At 44.9% G+C, this 18,939-nt stretch overlaps 1 protein-coding gene across 2 annotated transcripts in view; it reads right to left on the bottom strand.

The window, feature by feature from the left end:
- POP1 (POP1 ribonuclease P/MRP subunit) overlaps positions 1-18,939 on the bottom strand; it is a 40,291-nt gene that overhangs the window by 4,650 nt on the left and 16,702 nt on the right. For both annotated transcript variants that reach the window (XM_008255786.5, XM_089336367.1), the window contains 5 exons: positions 17,851-17,962; positions 16,134-16,253; positions 9,870-9,985; positions 6,816-7,007; positions 5,450-5,604 (listed from right to left, as the gene is read on the bottom strand). In XM_008255786.5, the coding sequence (XP_008254008.4) occupies positions 5,450-5,604; positions 6,816-7,007; positions 9,870-9,985; positions 16,134-16,253; positions 17,851-17,962 (695 nt within the window). The remainder of the gene's footprint in view (positions 1-5,449; positions 5,605-6,815; positions 7,008-9,869; positions 9,986-16,133; positions 16,254-17,850; positions 17,963-18,939) is intronic.

Raw genomic sequence — 18,939 nt, 5'->3', positions numbered from 1 at the left:
TGACACAGCCAGGCTGGGCCAGAAGCCAGAAACTCAATCCAGGCCTCCCATGTTGAGTGTCAAGAACTCAAATTAGTCGAGCCACCACCGCTGCCTCCCTGGGTGCACACTAGCAGGAAGCTGGAATTGGGAGGCAGAGCCAGGGATCAAGCCCAGGTCCTCCTATGCAGGACATGGGTGCCCTAACCAGTGTCCTAACTGCTAGGCTAACACCTCTGCTCCTCTCTCACGCTCACTCTACTGCCTTCTACAATGTCATTATCATCATACTTTTTTAAAAAAAGATTTATTTGAGAGATAGAATAACAGAGGGAGAGACAGAGAGAGAGGTCTTCCATCTGCTGGATCATTCTCCAAATGGCAGCAACAGCTGGAGTTGAGCTGATCCAAAGCCAGGAGCCAGGAGCTTCTTTCGGGTCTCCAACATGGGTGCAAGGGCCCAGGCACTTGAGCCATCTTCTGTTGCTTTCCCAAGCCTTAGCAGAGGGCTGGATTGGAAGAGGAGCATCCAGGACTCGAACCGGTGCCCACATGGGATGCCAGCCCCACAGGCAGAGACTTTAGCCCACTGTGTCACAGCGCCGGCCCCGTTTCATCACATATTCTTGTACATTCTTCCAGAGATTTTTATATATATTTAAGCAGATATGTATATGTTTTGTCCCATTTTTACATAATGGCTGCATTCTAGAGACAGGACCTTTTTCTTAACTTCATTTTTTTGATTTAACAAATTATCATTTGATGTCAGTATCTGAAAAGCACCCTCACTGTTTTATATAAGGCTGCGTATCTTATTCCACCACATAAATACACCCTCTTTGGTTTAGACAGTCCTCCATTGAAGGACACTTTGCTTCTGCAAACAGTGCTGCAAAGGAGGCCTTGAGCACGCTGCACACGCACAAGTATGCCCACAGAGGAAGTCTCCAGGAACAGAGCCGCTCAGGCACACACAGCAGTAGTTACTCTGACAGACACTCCCAAGCTGCCTTCCACAAAGGTGACACCAGCTGGCCTTTCCAGCAACGTGCAAATGAGTAGAACCTTTGAGAAACAGGACAAGCTAATGAAAACCAAGACCCGGCCCAAGAAGTAGGGGTCACCCTGGGTGCCGGCCATTCTGGCCTGGAGGGGCCTTAGCAGTCCCAGCAGCACCCTCGAGTGGTCAACTCTGGGACAGGATTATGGTGCTTCTCACATCCACTTCTTTGGCAAATAAAAATGAAACCGTGGGCTTCATCCAGAGTTCGCACTGAGCCCGTACTCTCAAGGTTGAACTAAATGTGCAGCAGCCTCCTAAGAGAGCAAAATGCACTCCTAGGGCACCTGCCCCCCCAAAGGCCTTTTAACACCCAAAAGGCTATCACACATGCCTACTTCAATCTCATGAATAGAAAACCCATTTTCATCACAGCACATGTCATGCTGTGACACAGCACATAACACAATTTTCTTACAAACCCCTTTGAATTATGAAGATCTGTATGAATGGAATAAATAGGTATGAAAAGTGGGATTTAAAATAATTTTCTGGGCCAGCACTGTGGTGTAGCAGGTAAAGCCACCACCTGTGATGCTGGCATCCCATATGAGCACTAGGTCAAGTCCTGGTTGCTCCACTTCCAATCTAGCTCCCTGCTAATGACCCTGGTAAAGCAACAGAAGATGGCCCAAGTGCTTGGGCCCCTGCCACCCACATGGGAGACCTGGAAGAAGCTCCAGATTCCTGGATTCTGACCAGTCCAGCTCCAAGGGATGTAGCCATTTGGGGAGTGAACCAGCAGATGGAAGACCTCTCTCTCTAACTCTGTCTTTCAAATAAAATAAACAAATCTTTTAAAAACTAATAATAGAGGTTGGCACTGTGGCATATCAGGTAAAGCCACCGCCTGCAGTGCCGGCATCCCATGTAGGCGCCAGTTTGAGTCCTGACTGCTCCACTTCTGATCCAGCTCCCTGCTATGGCCCAGGAAAACAGCAGAAGATGGCCAAAGTGCTTAGGCCCTTGCACCGACATAGGAGATCTGGAAGAAGCTCCAGACCCCTGGCTTTGGATCAGACCACCTCCTGTGTTGTGGACATTTGTGGAGTGAACCAGTGGATGGAAGACCTCTCTCTCTCTCTCTCTCTCTCTCTCTCTGCCTCTCAAATAAATGAATAAATTTAAAAAAAGGTAAATATTTTTATAATTTTCCAATTAGAAATGACCTTCCAAGCAGAACTCTAAAAGATATGTTGAGGTGAGCATTTAGCACAGCAGTTATAAAGCTGATTTGGTGGGCTAGCCCTGTGGCCCAGCAGGTTAAAGCCCTGGCCCCCAATACCAGCATCCCATATGCACACTGGTTCGAGTCCTGGCTGCTCCATTTCTGTTCCAGCTCCTTGCTAATATGCCTGGGAAAGCAGCAGAGGTTGGCCCAAGTCCTTGGGCCCTGCACCCACATGGGAGACCCAGAAGAAGCTCCTGGTTCCTGGCTTTGTATAGCTCAGCTCCAGCTGTTGCAGCCATTTGGGGAGTGAACCAGCAAATGGAAGACTTCTCTCTCTCTCTCTCTCTCTCTCTCTCTCTCTCTCTTTACCTCTCTCTGTAACTCTTTCAAATAAATAAAATAAATCTTTATAATAAAAAAAGAAAAAGCTAACTGGGACACCTGTGTACCATATTTAAATTTCTAGGTACAGGGCCGGCGCCGCGGCTCACTAGGCTAATCCTCCGCCTTGCGGCGCTGGCACACCGGGTTCTAGTCCCGGTTGGGGTGCCGGATTCTGTCCAAGTTGCCCCTCTTCCAGGCCAGCTCTCTGCTGTGGCCCAGGAGTGCAGTGGAGGATGGCCCAAGTGCTTGGGCCCTGCACCCCATGGGAGACCAGGATAAGTACCTGGCTCCTGCCATCGGATCAGCGTGGTGCACCAGCCGCAGCGGCCATTGGAGGGTGAACTAACGGCAAAAGGAAGACCTTTCTCTCTGTCTCTCTCTCACTGTCCACTCTGCCTGTCAAAAAAAAAAAAAAATTTCTAGGTACAAGTCCTGACTCTTTCTGATTCCAGGTTCCTGCTAATGTACACCTGTGGAAGCAGCAAGTGATGGCTCAAGTATTGTGGGTCCCTGCCACCCATGCAGGAAACTCAACATTGACTTCCAGTCTCCTGAGTTCAGCCTGGCCCAGCCCTGGCTATTGCCAGCATTTTTAGAAAGTGAACCAAGGCCGGCACCGCGGCTCACTAGGCTGGTCCTCTGCCTGCGGCACCAGCGCCCCAGGTTCTGGTACAGTTGGGGCACTGGATTCTGTCCCAGTTGCCCCTCTTCCAGTCCAGCTCTCTGCTGTGGCCCGGGAAGGCAGTGGAGGATGGCCCAAGTCCTTGGACCCTGCACCCACATGGGAGACTAGGGGGAGGCACATGGCTCCTGGCTTTGGATTGGCGCAGCACACCGGCTGCAATGCACAGGCCGTAGCAGCCACTTGGGGGGTGAACCAACAGAAAAAGAAGGACCTTTCTCTCTGTCTCTCTCTCTCTCTCTCACTGTCTAACTCTGCCTGTCAAAAAAAAAAAAAAAAGAAAGAAAAAAAGAAAAAAAAAAAAAGAAAGTGAACCAAGGGTAGAAAATCTCTTTCTGTGTCTCTTTGCCTTTTAAATAATAAATAAATAGGGGCTGGTACTGTGGCACAGTGGGTAAAACCACCACCTGCAGTGCCAGGATGCCATATGGGTGCCAGTTTGAGTCCCAGCTGCTCCACTTCCCATCCAGCTCCCTGCTAATATCCCTGTGCAGCCCCTGTGCCTATAATGGTGCTACACACATGGTAGGCTCTAAATAAACATGGTTTGAACGAATGAATAAACCAGACAAACATGGAAAGATCCATACAGGAAGATGTTCACAGAAACATATGGCAAAAAACTGGAAATAACCTGAAGTCCCACTGATAAACTATAGTATTCCACACTGCAATCATATGTAATCACTCCAAGTTGTATTCTGAGCAAAAGCTGGCAAGCTATGACTCACACACCAAATCTGGCCTGCTATCTGTCTTTGTACAACCCACGAGCTAAGAATAGTTTTTACATTTTTAAATGGTTGAAAAAAGCCAAAAGAATAATCTTTTATGACACATGAAAATTATATGGAATTCAAACTTGAGTGTCCATAAATAAAGTGTGACTGGAACACAGCCATACTCATTTGTTGATGTCATCTGTGGCTGCTTTCATGCCACAATGGCAGAGTTTGATCTCCACGATGGAGATCAAAGGGTCCACAAAGCCAGAAATATTTATTATCTGGCCCCTGACCAACAAAGTTTGCCAACACTTGGTTTAGAGTCATACTTATTGATACAGGAAAACTATCCATAATATATTGTTAAATGAAAAACATGGTTTTCATAGCATACAAAGTATAAGCTTTTAAAAAAAAAACATTTTTTATCTATGGAAAAATCTTCAAGCATGAAAAAGTCTCAACAGTGAGAAGAATTATTGTCAAATATTATTTAACAAACACATATAAGACCCTCAACTCTATATTACAGGAGACACAAGAACATCCAATACCTGAATGCTGCCCTCAAAGAACGGGTAAGCTAGCAACAGAACATATCACCATCCATCCATTCTTCCATCGATCAACAAAAGGTTTGAAAGCCAGCCATGCCTGGCCCTCTGGTTGCAGCAATGAATAGGAAAACATAATTTTGCCCTCAGAATTCACAGTCAAGGAACTATATGACATTCAATTATTCAATCATTTATCAGATAACAAACAAAAGCTATTAAGGACTACTTGTGCACAAGGCACTGGCTTGACACTGCAGATGCCACAAGAAACAAGAGAAAAAGGGGGAGTTTGCACTTCCAGGATCCTAGGAAATGCAGGTTCCTCGTGTTGGCATGTTCCACAATAAAAAGGAAACAAAGCCATTTACTGACCCATCTCCAGTGGAAAAAAGACAAGTCTATATGGGTAAAAATAAACAGTGCTATGTCTCTGGATGGCAGGATTATTCCCATTTATAAAGTATTTTATGTATTTCCAAGTTTCATTAAAATTTTGTAAATATATATTACTTCTAAACCAGTTTTTTTAAAATATGTTTAGCATTAGGGGAGGGTGGTTAATAGTGGGGATCAATTAAGCAGTGTCTCACACTCATGTCCACAGTTTTGGTGTACTTAATGACCAATGTCAGCAAATAACCGAGAGAAACGTTTGTAACCCAGATGGGCCTATAAAAGCCAGACAGATACAAATGCTAAGACAATCCCCTGACTGCAGTAATATCATCTTAATTACTTCTCAGCAATGCTGAATTCAAGGGAAAGCCTATAAAAACTCCACATTATATGGTAGGACTTACTGAAGCCACCCCAACCATGGTTGGCTAATGTGAGCAGGCACTTCTCTTCCCCTTAAGACATGTTCAACTGAGAGAAGCCATGTCTTACCTTTTGTACTTTTCAAGAAGATTCTTAGCTTGCTCTTCAGCAAACAGAATCCCAGCAGGGCAGTCTGGGAAATCACCCGGGATGCTAGGTGACCTTTTATACTGAGAATGGACCACAGTCTCTTTTAACCCTCCAACTCTCGCACCTCGGTAGATCTAAAAGAAATGTCAAAAAATACCGACGTTTACCAACTTGAAGTGAAATTACTTAGCTATATTGGGGAAAATAAGGAAATAACTTAAATATTCATCAAAGGGACAGTAGATAAGTATACTGTGGGATAATCTGTCATCAGATTACCACAAGATAATAACAATGAATGAAATGGAGTGTCATTAACTGACACAGAAAATCCTAATGCCTCGTAAATTGCAAAAAAAAAAAAAAATATATATATATATATAGTGAAGTATATATGATGGTACTTCAAAAGATTTTCGTAGAAAAAGTTTTGAAATCCATGCATGTTTTAATAGTACACATTTTGCATGAACTTTTTGAAGACCCCTTAAAGTTTAAAAGCATCTCAAATATATTTATTATAAGATACAAACATACTTAATAGGCTATAGCAATATGTATGGTAGTGACAAATACCAAAATCAGAATAACTATTTTAGCAAGGAGAGAACTGAGATGAGAGAGCAGTACATGGGTACTTCCAATGAATCTGTGGCATTTCATTCATTTCGTAAGCTGGATGGCAGGTGAGGATGCACAGGCATTTGTTATATTCCTTTTTATACTTCAAACATTTCATAACAAAAACATTAAGTAGAATCACTTTAGAATATTCCCAACCTAAATGATTAACTGAATGTCCCTTGCATGAGGCATAATTGCAGGCATAATTGCATGAGGCAAAACTTAATTACCTATGTGAATCTAACAGTCTAATATGCCTCTTATACTCTCTAGTATCAAAGTAATAATTAAATCAGAAAATTAGATTTTAATGAAAATTTAGTTCCAGTTGATTAAGATAGGAGAATAGATCAAATTAACATTTAAAAAAAATTACACTGCATAATTCTGTAAACGTTTAGCCATTTGCTTTTAAACTAGGACAAGTTTCTTCAAGTGAAAAACTTCAATATTTCATTGCCACTACTGCTCATTAAATCAGACCACTTTAAAAACCTCAAAACTTCACAATAAGCTGGCACAGGATTTACTAATGATAACCTGGCTCCAGGGACATGATGTAGGAACCATACCCTGTGGCCAGCACTATAGCTCTATGAGCAGAAACGTACCACTCAGCTTCCAAGTTGTGTATAAAGTCTGGAAGACTTTCAGCTCTTTGTATTTATTGGCAACGTTTTTTAAATGCTGCAAGCATGAGTCGTAATCAACAGCAACTTACAAATGGGATCCAGAAAGCCATGCCCCAGCCCTTGGGGAGCAGGACATCCCAGCCACTGCCCCAGCCCCGCCGGTCTTCACCAGTCACTCTTCCTGGCTGCTGAATCAACAGTATGGGTATCTTGGATTCCCGGGACCCTAAAACAAGCTGTGACCCAGGTACCAGCAATTCACTTCTCATCCGGTTTAAATCCTAAAGTGGAAGAAAATAATTCAAGACAAACAACCCTAGTCTTCTGGGAGATTTTACTCAATTTCCCAATATTCAGCTTCAGAAACTTCATTAAATGCTCTTATAAAAAGCAAGAAAAAACATTCTTAATAAACATGAGTCATTTCAAGTATATGCTATTCTTCCTACGATAAATATTTTCCTCCATAATTTTAAGTACAAATTACTTCCCTTTATCAGTGCTCTGGCAGAAAATACTAACTCCTCTTAAGTCTGTTCAATTTGGGCTAGAATGTACAATTACTTCTAAAAGCTCATGGAAAAATGAATTTTCTGGATGCAAAAAAATTAAATTGATACAAATGAGGTTTTCAAAAATTCATGGAAAATATGTATTATGATAAAACTATGCATTGGTTTCAAAAAATTATGGAGCCAAAATAAGCAACTTTTATTTTACCATGAGCTTTCTGAAGTTTCCTTGTGTACCAGATGATTCAAAGTTATAAAACGGTAATACATTAATTCAACTAATCTCATAATCAAGATTACATATATTTTTTAAAGATTTATTTTATTTATTTGAAAGATAGAATTAGAGAGTTAGAGATAGAGAGAGAGGTCTTCCACATGCTGGTTCACTCCCCAAATGGTGCAACAGCCGGAGCTCAGCTGATCCAAAGGCAGGAGCCTGGATCCAGGAGCTTCTTCCAGGTCTCCCTCGTGGATACAGGGACCCTAGGACTTGGGCCATCCTCTGCTGCTTTCCCAGGTGCATCAGCAGGGCGCTGGATCAGAAGTGGAGCAGCCAGGACTGAAACTGGCACCCATATGGTATGCCAGTGCTGCAGGCCAGGGCTTTAACCCATTGCACTACAGTCCTGCCTCCTAACTTATTATTTTGATACTCTGACCCTACGTTCAATATTCATTGTCATGAAGTAAAAGGTGCAATTAAATGATAACTTCTTGGGGCTGGCATTGTGATGTAGCAGGTTAAGCTGCCACCTGCAAGGCCAGAATCCCTTATAAGCGCTGGATCAAGTCCAGGCTGCTCCATTTCTGATTCAGGTCCCTGCTAATGTGCTTGGGACAACAATGGAAATGGTTCAAGTACTTGGGCCCCTGCCAGCACGTGGGAGACCCAGATGGAGTTCCAGGTTCCCGGATTCAGCCTGGCCCAGCCCCAGCTGCTGTAACCATTTGGGAAGTAAACTAGTGGATGGAAGCCCTCTCTGTCTCTTCCTCTCTAACTCTGCCTTTCAAATAAATAAATATTTTTTTTAATAACAATTTCTCAAGGACATGCAACTAGAAAACTACCCTGGCTGTTGTGAAGGCATCAAAGATTTAAAATAGAAGACACTACAAGTTATTTGTTAAATGGAAGTAGGGAGTGGATAACAACATCCACTTGCAGTTGTTAAAGGCAGGTGAGAGGACAACCACTCAACCTAGAAAGCCACCAGAACACTGCCTCCCCGCACTGGTCTAACTGCTACCTCGGGATGCTGTCCTTTCCAACCTCTGCCCCAGTCAGACCAACTGTCCTTTCTAACCTCTGCCCCAGTTTCCACTACCATCTGCACACTGCTAATTCCAAAACATGGATAGGTTCTCTCTGGCCATAAGTTTTCCCTCCTGGAAGCCCCATAGCCCCTCAAACTCAACTCATCCAAGACTGATTCTGTCTTTCCTTCTGCACTCACTCTCCTGCATTCCCCTCAGGCTGAACGATGCCACCATTCCCACCGTTCACTCATTCACGCATCCATTCCAATATTTGCTGAGCACTCCTTATGTGCCAATTACTTTTCTAGAACCAGCAAGTCAGACATGCCTCTGGCCCTTTTAGCTGAGATCATAAGCCAAACTATGTTAGGAGCTGATCTACAAGTCTCCCTTCTATCTTGTTCCAACCAACCACCAAGCCCTATCAATTTCATCTTCCAAGAACATATATTATGCCCCAGGCCCTCCACTCGAGCCACACTGTCACAATCCAGCCTTCATCATGCCACACCTGGATTATTTAAAGGGTCTCTTTTAAGCCCAACCATAATCCTCTCTCCAGATTCCACATCTCCCATCCCTACCACATCCCCAGTCAAGTCCACCCTCTACAGGCTGCCACAGGGAAATCTTATCACGCCATGGCCCGCCTTAAAACCTTCAATAGTGCCCTGCATCTGCATCTTCAGTCCAAATCCTTACAACATCTCAAGATTTTTTATGTCTTGGGTTTCATCTCCTGTACTGCCATCAACTCCCAGTCCCTGGATCTCATGAATACTCATGGAGACTGATGAACACTCATCCTGTTTTCAGCCTGGGACTTTGCACACACTCTTCTCACTTCCTGAAACCCTTTTCCCCTACAGCCTTAACCTGTCCCCAAGAAGTCTGCTTAATTCTAACACCCACCTTTGAGTCTGTCTAAATACCAGTTCCCTCACCCAGGAAGCAGGCCTCCATGTTCCTAGTTTGGGCTCAGTTTCTCTTCTTTAGGCCTCCTTAGTACCCTTTTCTTATTCAATCATGTCCTAAGGATGTATATAATGTCTGGTCCTAGTGGGAGCTCAATTATTACAAAATTAATGACAGAATATTTAAGGGGAAAAAAAATAAAAGAACTCCTGAAAAATATGAGATTATCACGTCAAAAAAAAGTCTTTGTATTCATTTTTTCTAGAGCTCATTCTTCCCTAAGAACAGAAAACAAGCCCAATATGCATCATGAGTAAAGAATCCATAAGTTGTTTGAAAATAAAATGAAGCCTATAGGAGTCTATCAGGTGTGAAGCAACTTTCGGTGGTCTTTAGAACGATGAATTTCACCTGTCATTCAAGACTTCCCCCAGTAATCCTTACACTTTTAGTTACCTGATCCGGGATTTTATTCTCTGTGACACTCTTACAGATATCTTGGTCCCAGATAAAGCTATGCGTACACTCCACAGGCACACCCTCCAGGAGCAGCTGTCTAACTTTTTCATTATCTAAGAGGGAAAAGAAATAGCCTTCAAATCACATCCTTTAGATCAATGAAGTCAAACTCTAAATGTTGGCGGTAGTTAGTGACAAAGATATGTTTTATAGGCATTTACTTAAATCTTTGAAGAATTTACTTGACAAGAAATTAAGACAGTTGGTTTCATAATCTATGAAAAAGCAAAGGCTCCTAAATGTTTTCCTTTGATATTTACTTTTTGATGTGTAAGATGTAAATATCACAATATTAAACTGTTTCTAAATAACTGCCTAATCCCACACTTAAGATTAATCAACAACTTCCAGAAGCCCCTGGAGAGGCAAACAATTCCTCTGGGAGATACCACATTACACACATAAGCTGTATTTTAACCACTGGCTTCAGGACTTCGTATTTCATTCATGGCCCAGTGGTAGTGAAGAACAGGGTACCATCCTCTTCTTAATGTCCCATATCTCGGCCAGCACCACGGCTCACTAGGCTAATCTTCTGCCTGCGGCGCCAGTACTCCGGGTTCTGGTCCCGGTTGGGGTGCCGGTTCTGTCCTGGTTGCTCCTCTTCCAGTCCAGCTCTCTGCTGTGGCCCGGGAGGGCAGTGGAGGATGGCCCAAGTCCTTGGGCCCTACACCAACATGGGAGACCAGGAGGAAGCGCCTGGCTCCTGGCTTTGGATCGGCACAATGTGCCCGCCATAGCGGCCATTTGTGGGGTGAACCAAAGGAAAGGAAGACCTTTCTCTCTGTCTCTCTCTCTCACTGTCTAACTCTGCCTGTCAAAAAAAAAAAAAAAGTCTCAAATCTCTGGTAACTCATTTTTATTGAACTTTTTATTTTCATTTCTGTAAAACATTTTTTTCACTTCTTTAAAATCAGTATATTTTCTGTGAAACATACTGTTTCATCCCTTTAAATAAGCCACACAATGGTAGAAATAGTCTAGTGGACAAACATCTACACTGACAGAAGACATTTCCTATATGCAGCCTTTTAATCACAAAGGAAAAAGAACTTCCAAAGTTCATTTTGCTGAACTGAAGAGTTTAAAAAAAAAAAAACACACACACACAAAGACAATACATGAATTTTGGCTACTGTTCTAAAGGCCCACCTAGAAAGGTCACTCAAGGCACGCACCTGTGTGGGTCTGATGGCTGGGGAAAAACGAGTTAGTTGGAAGTGACTGGGAGAATAAAGAGAAAATTCAGTGGATGAAAAGGTCTGAGATGACAGCTGCTGAAGAGCAGCCCAAGCTTCAGTACCGACTCTTGCTCGCTGAAGGGCCAAAGGTGACAGCGCCGTGTGCTGCCCAGGCTCACACAGCCTGCCTGGAGCACACAAGCTCCGCCCCACCCACCAAGCTGCAGCCCCACCCGAGCACTCTCCTGGGGAGCCTGCCAGGGATTCGGGCAGCAGAACTGGGATTGGATTCAGACCAAGTTGTGGCCAAAAGAGATGGTGAGACATAGGGTATAAAGACATGGGCAAGCACTACCTCATCTTTTCTCAAAAACGAATAAACAGACAAAGGAGGTGGTCCATCCAGACAACGGAATCTTACACAATGCTAAAAGGAAAGGAGCTCTCAGGCCATGAAAAGACACATACAGACTGCTAAGAGAAAGAAGCCAGTTTTAAAAGACTACACACTGCATGAGTCCAACTATAGGATATTCTGGAAAGGAAAAATGAAAGAGACGGTAAAAAGCTCAATGGTCATCTACAGGAGTCGGCAGGGAAGTCAGGACAAAGAAGCAGCACAGAGGATCCCCAGAGCCTCTGCAGGATAATGATGGACACACATCAGTCTGCATTTGTCAAAACCCACAGGATGTGCATCATCAAGAGCGAGCCTCCTGTAAACTACGGGCTCTGGGTGATAATGAGGTACCAGAGTCGGCTCTGGATGGTCACAAGCAGAATCACTCTGGGGAGGGCGCGGACTATGGAGTGGCTATCCCTGTGTCGGGGAAGGGGAATATGGGAACTTGCTGAACCTCTGCTCAATTTTGCAATAAACTGAAAACTGCTTTAAAAATAGTCTTTTAGCTGGTGCCGTGGCTCAATAGGCTAATCCTCCACCTTGCAACGCCAGCACACCGGGTTCTAGTCCTGTTCGGGACGCCGGATTCTGTCCCGGTTGCCCCTCTTCCAGGCCAGCTCTCTGCTGTGGCCAGGGAGTGCAGTGGAGGATGGCCCAAGTACTTGGGCCCTGCACCCGCATGGGAGATCAGGAGAAGCACCTGGCTCCTGGCTTCGGATCAGTGTGGTGCGCCGGCCGCGGCGGCCATTGGAGGGTGAACCAACGGCAAAAGGAAGACCTTTCTCTCTATCTCTCACTCACTGTCCACTCTGCCTGTCCAAAAAAAAAAAAAAAAGTCTTTTTTTTTAAGATTTATTTATTTGAAAGGCAAAGTTAGAGAGGAGAGAGGCAGAAAGACAGGGAGGTCTTCCATCTGCTGGTTTATCCCCCAGTTGGCCACAACGGCTGGAGCTAGACTGATCCAAAACCAGGAGCCAAGAGTTTCTTCCAGGTCTTCTACAAAGGTGCTGGGGCCCAAGAACTTGGGTCATCTTCTACTGCTTTCCCAGGCCATAGCAGAGAACTGGATTGGAAGTGGAGCAGCCAGGACTCAAACCCGCGCCCACATTGGATGCCAGCATTGCAGGCGGTGGCTTTACCCACTACGTCACAGCGCTGGCCCAAAAAGTGCTTTTAAAACAGTGAAACATGTCTGAGGGCAAAGGGGAAAGCCCTTTTAGGTCAATTGTCTGCTGGGGGAGGCTGAGAACAGGACCAGCTGAGTCAGCGCGCACATCTGCACAGGCTTAGGATGACCATGACCTTGACTTCGATTTCTGAACATCTGAGTCCTTCCCCTGAGGCTCACATAAAGTACCTTCTTTTCATACCCAGACCAGAGTCTTCAAATTGATAATATTAACTAGATTTGTGACTTGGAGAATGAGGAAATTGCTTGTTTCCTCCTTTCTTAAATATATTTAAAGATCACCAAATGTTAAATTTAAACACTCTTAAAACAGGCCCGGCAGCCGGCGCCGTAGCTCACTAGGCTAATCCTCCGCTTGCAGCGCCGGCACACCGCGTTCTAGTCCCGGTCGGGGCGCCGGTTCTGTCCCGGTTGCTCCTCTTCCAGTCCAGCTCTCTGCTGTGGCCAGGGAGTGCAGTGGAGGATGGCCCAAGTGCTTGGGCCCTGCACCCCATGGGAGACCAGGATAAGTACCTGGCTCCTGGCTCCAGATCGGCGCAACACGCCGGCCGTAGCAGCCATTTGGGGGGTGAACCAACGGAAAGGAAGACCTTTCTCTCTGTCTCTCTCTCTCTCTCTGTCTAATCCGCCTGTCCAAAAAAAAAAAAAAAAAAATTCATTCCATTAAAAAAAAAAAAAAAAAAAAAAAACAGGCCCGGCGCTGTGGCGCAGCAGGTTAAAGCCCCAGCCTGCAGCACCGGCATCCTATATAGGCACTGGTTCGAGTCCTAGCTGCTCCACTTCCAATCCAGCTCTCTGCGATGGCCTGGGAAAGCAGTAGATGACAACCCAAATCCTTGGGCCCCTGCACCAATGTGGAAACCTAGAAAAAGCTCCTGGCTCCTGGCTTTGGATTGGCTCAGCTCTGGCCACTGCAGCCATTTGGGGAGTGAACCAGCGGATGGAAGACCTCTCTCTCTGTAACTCTTTCAAATAAATAAAATTAAATTAAAAAAAAAAAAACTCAATGAATTTTATTTAAGGGAAACTACTATAAGGCTTTATCATTTTGGAATCAAATAAAACCCAAGTTACAGCTTTCAAATCCACTCCAGAGTTAAGTAAACAGGCAGGACAGTTAAAGCTGACCAGCTGAACTGAAATTATTTGGGTTTGGGTTTGTGTGGGTTTTTTTCTTTCAGGAGCAGAAACAGAAGTTGTGACAATATGACCACTACCTGGGCATTTCTGAAAGTCAACTGCAGACCTGTGAGAGCTGTAAAGAGTAAAGGGATGACCTCCCACCTTCATCCTAAGGGGAGCTGGGCATCTGGCATGCTTTGGGTCGTATGGCAAAGTCAAATTACCTAAAGCATATGAGCACAATCAAGAAATCCCTGTCAGGCAGACGAAGTCTAGGTAAAATAATCTGTAAAAACAAATCAGCAAATGCTAAGGAGAACAAAAATTAACAAACAGTACAGTGGAACTTAGACTTTCTAGAAAGCCAGTTACTTACATGGCAAAATGCTGTGTTAATGAAATTGTTAAAAGATTTGCAGAAACAGAATGTTAATATTTAATTCATACTCAAGACACACAGGATTAAGCAAACTTTTGCCACAGCATCTAGGATAAGTATTCTCACTTCAGGTTTTTCACATGCCTTCTCTTTTAAAAGCACGCCAATGCCCAGACAAACATGAAGACAAAAAGTTTGTGCTTCTGATCCAAGTCAGGCAATCCCTTCTTTATGGTTCAAGCCAGCACCAGAGCTGGTCTGTTCTGCCCAAGGCACAGAATGACTTCAAATACAGAAAGGCAGGCTGGAGTTATGTCACACTGGCACTTCAGGGATTAATCAAAGTTTATTTCTAGTTTTCGTTCTGAATTATCATCTGAGATGTCAAATTTAATATCGCTTTAATATTGATTCCTTAAAAAGTTAGTTCTGTATGTAGTTCACATGCCAAATAAAACACTTCTTCAAAGAAGTTACATGAAACAGGTTTTCTTGAAATACGTTAACGCAGGCGCCGCGGCTCACTAGGCTAATCCTCCACCTTGCGGCACCGGCACACCAGGTTCTAGTTCCGGTCAGGGTGCCGGATTCTGTCCCGGTTGCCCCTCTTCCAGGCCAGCTCTCTGCTGTGGCCAGGGAGTGCAGTGGAGGATGGCCCACTTGGGCCCTGCACTCCATGGGAGACCAGGATAAGTACCTGGCTCCTGCCATCAGATTAGCGTGGTGCGCCGGCCGCGGCGGCCATTGGAGGGTGAACCAACGGCAAAGGAAGACCTTTCTCTCTGTCTCTCTCTCTGTCCACTCTGCCTGTCAAAAAAAATTAAAAAAAAAAAAAATACTATGTTAACAAGATAGTAAGCTTTTATAGCAGCAATTAAGTCATGTTTTTCAAGGCAGACTTTAATATTCCTTGACCACATTCAAGTTAAGACTTAGAAAGGATTCAATGCATAAATGCTTCATTCCAAAAAACAGATTGGAGGTAGTAAGAGAAACTGGGCAGAGTTTAAACATGGCTTTAGGATGATGATGACAGTCAACAATTAATGGTGTAGTGGATGCTACAATTTTTAGGGCTACATCAGACCACACTGCATTAAAAAAAAAAAAAAAAAAAGAGGCAATAACTCACTGATTAAAGTCTTAGGCTCCATAATTAACTAACTTACTTGTATAATCTTCAACCTCCGCTCTCATCCAGTCCACTTTTTATTTGAAGTTCTCAGGGTAATTAATGTAATACCTTCTTAAGGAGCTAGCTAACTACATGTAGACATTAAAAAAAATTTTAAAAAGCTAAAGTTGTTACAACACACACATATGCTTTTTATACAAAAATTCACAAAGTAATTTCAAGTACTCTTCCAATTAATCATGTTTGAGTGACAGTAAATACAATGAGACACATTTGCTGCAAATTCCAGATCCGACAAAAGGTTTAGCCAGCCCCTCCCCACCTCCTAAGACCACCCCAGCAAATCACTGTCTCTTCAGTCTAAATCATACATCTGATACTTCAGCACCTGGAATGGCCTTGCCAGGATTCGAACCTGGATCATCTGTATGGTCAGACAGAGGCTTCCACTGAGCACAAGACCAGCTGCAGGTGCGGAGCCCTTCCTCACAGTTAAAATTCTGAAACGCCAGGCATTTTCAGAGTCCAGCATGCAGAGTCAGGTTTTACTAGACACTAAAAAGTAGAGAGCTCAGAAAAGCATATATGACAGAGGGATACAGCTACATGTTTTACAGCTAAGACACGTTCACACATACCATCTCCTTCAATGATGCTATCTTCGTGGGCAGGTAAAGAGCCCCCTGAATTTTCACAGGTGAAATTACAGCAGAGGTGTCAGAAAGAGAACTTTTCTAACGGGATGGAACTGCTCAATAAAAAGGAAAACCAGGGATGTTTTAAGAACTTTACCTAGGCATTTCTCTGGATTGGTTGAAGCTTTGGTCCTCTTTTGGGGCAAATTTATTCGAGGATCCCCAATTGTCAATCCCAGGACAGTACCTGCTGGAATTTCTGCTGGTGATGTTATTCCTTTAACAAAACAAAATCAAAAACCCCAACTTAAATGGAGTCATTCACTATATACACATCTTTGCTCATATTTTCCAATCTTTCAGTTTTTCTGATGAGACATTCTTCTTGGGGTCTGGCGTGTGGCACAGTGAATCAGGCCACCACCTAAAATGCCAGCATCCCATAGGCATCAGTTTGACCCCCGGCTGCTCTGCTTCTGATCCAGCTCCCTGCTAATGTGTCTAGGAAAACAGCAGAAAATAGCCCAAGTGCTTAGGCCCCTGCCACCCACATGGGAAACTTGGATGAAGCTCCTGGCTTTGGCCTGGTCCAGCCCTGGCCATTGTGGCCATTTGGGAAATGAATCAGCAAAAGCAAGATCTCTCCCCCTCTCTAACTCCTTTTCAAATAAATAAATCTTTAAAAGAAAAGAAACACTCTTCTTGGCCTAATTATTTTAAAATATGTGTTCCTTTTCCCCCATTGGTACTTGCAGAGAATAATTTAACCATTCATCAAGAGTGAAGCTTCCAAGGCCGGCGCCGCGGCTCACTAGGCTAATCCTCCGCCTAGCGGCGCCGGCACACCGGGTTCTAGTCCCGGTCGGGGCGCCGGATTCTGTCCCGGTTGCCCCTCTTCCAGGCCAGCCCTCTGCTGTGGCCCGGGAGTGCAGTGGAGGATGGCCCAGGTGCTTGGGCCCTGCACCCCGTGGGAGACCAGCAAAAGCACCTGGCTCCTGGCTCCTGCCATCGGATCAGCGCGGTGCGCCGGCCGCAGTGCGCCGGCCGCGGCAGCCATTGGAGGGTGAACCAACGGCAAAGGAAGACCTTTCTCTCTCTCTCTCTCTCTCACTGTCCACTCTGCCTATCAAAAAAAAAAAAAAAAAAAAAAAAAAAAGAGTGAAGCTTCCAAAGGGGCCGCGCTGTGGTGTTGCGGGTAAAGCCACCGCCTGCAGTGCCAACATCCCATACAGATGCCAGTTCGAGAACAGGCTATTCCAATTCCAATCCAGCTCTCTGCTATGGCCTGGGAAAGCAGCAGCAGATGACCCAAGTCCTTGGGCCCCTGCACCCGAGTGGGAGACCCGGAATAAGCTCCTAGCTCCTGGCTTCAGATCGGCACAGCTCTAGCTATTGTGACCAATTGGGGAGTGAACCAGTGGGTGGAAGACCTCTCTCTCTCTGCATCTCTTTCTCTGTGTAACTCTTTCAAATAAATAAATAAATCTTAAAAAAAAAAAAAAAAAAAAAAAAAGAGTGAAGCTTTCTGGAAAAAAAACCGAAAAGCCCATTAACTTCAATCCATCAGTGATGACTATGGCACCTATGAACACAAGGGCAACATGGGCAGGCAAGGACCAGGCAGGTGCACTTATCTAGAATATCACAGTGCCAGTTATTTAGAAGACTGACATCTCCCTTGCTTGCACTTCCATAAACAAACACGAACACAGTCATCCCCTGAGGTCAGCCCCTCTCCTACCTGCTTCTAGTGCTGTGTGGTAACCAAGAGCCCCAAGTGTGTAGCTGTACTCTTGTGGGAGGCCCAGCTGCAAAATGTTACCACTTCCCACTCCCCCCCTTCCTTCCGAGGACACCCTAGTAGCCCCAGATACCTCCCAACAATTCAAAAACGGCTTCTTGTTTGCGATGAAGGCACACGCTGTCAGGATTCTTACAGGCTTCCATCCACCAGTGGTGAGGCGTCTCCTCCGTGTCCTGGCCCTCCTGAAAAACAGCAACTCCTGCTCACCAGAACAACAGGGAATCAGACTCACTCACTCTGGGCTGCTTGAGATCTCGGCCATTCCTTTCTCTCCTGTGGGTGACAATGAGTGACTTACGGCGGGAAGCAGGGAACACACCACTCTATTTAACAGGACTGCCCTTCTAATTAGTGGCAAGGATGTGGCACTGTACTTCTCTCGAGACCAGCCACACTACGCACTTCACGCTCAGTCTCCTGAGCACAGGATGGACGAGACAGGCTCTGAGCCTCTCCTTCCCCGTCAATGAAATGTTCCCACCAAAGGCAAACCAAAGCACCTATCAAAGTTTTTGTACTAAAGTAAACTTATCCTTTAATTCCACTTATCCACGAGCCTAGTAAAGTTCCCTCTAATATTACCACAGTATTCCTGGAAATGTGGAGTAAGATGCATGAGCATTTCACTGTCCTTTTTCCAGACAGAATTAGGAACTGGGCAAGGCTTCACAAATTCTCAGGAGTGCCACAAGAACCTGCAGCCACCATTCACACTGCGGTGCACTGAAGTAGGCAGCCATCCTACAGAGCCTAAAGAGGAACCTGTAACACAGGAATTCTAGAACCAAACCTTATAGACGCAGATGGTCACATCTTATCCCTACTGTGGACTACCTTTCCTGTGCCAAGCTCTAAGCACCAGGGACAGAGTGAGGAGTACCTAGCCATCATGAGGCTCACAATGGACCTTACAAAACCAGACAAATCTGTATGAACTGGGGGGACGTTCTGAACACAAAAGGAGGGATTACCTTCACTTGGGGGATCGGGACAGGGGTCTGCAGGGAAACAGACTGAACCCTGAAGGACGAGGAAGGCTCAGCCAAGCAGAGGACCTGCAGGCAGAGTGCTACGGCAAGCAAGAAACAAAAACAAGCACTAAGGCTCTGGAGATGGGAAGTGACTCATTCGCGAACCCGAGAGACCAGCGTAGCCGAAG

This window comes from Oryctolagus cuniculus, chromosome 6, assembly GCF_051225735.1.
Source record: "Oryctolagus cuniculus isolate XC-2025 breed Fujian yellow rabbit chromosome 6, ASM5122573v1, whole genome shotgun sequence".
Taxonomy (NCBI): domain Eukaryota; kingdom Metazoa; phylum Chordata; class Mammalia; order Lagomorpha; family Leporidae; genus Oryctolagus; species Oryctolagus cuniculus.
Note: the sequence above shows the minus strand (reverse complement) of the source record. Positions and strands in the feature narration are given on the sequence as shown.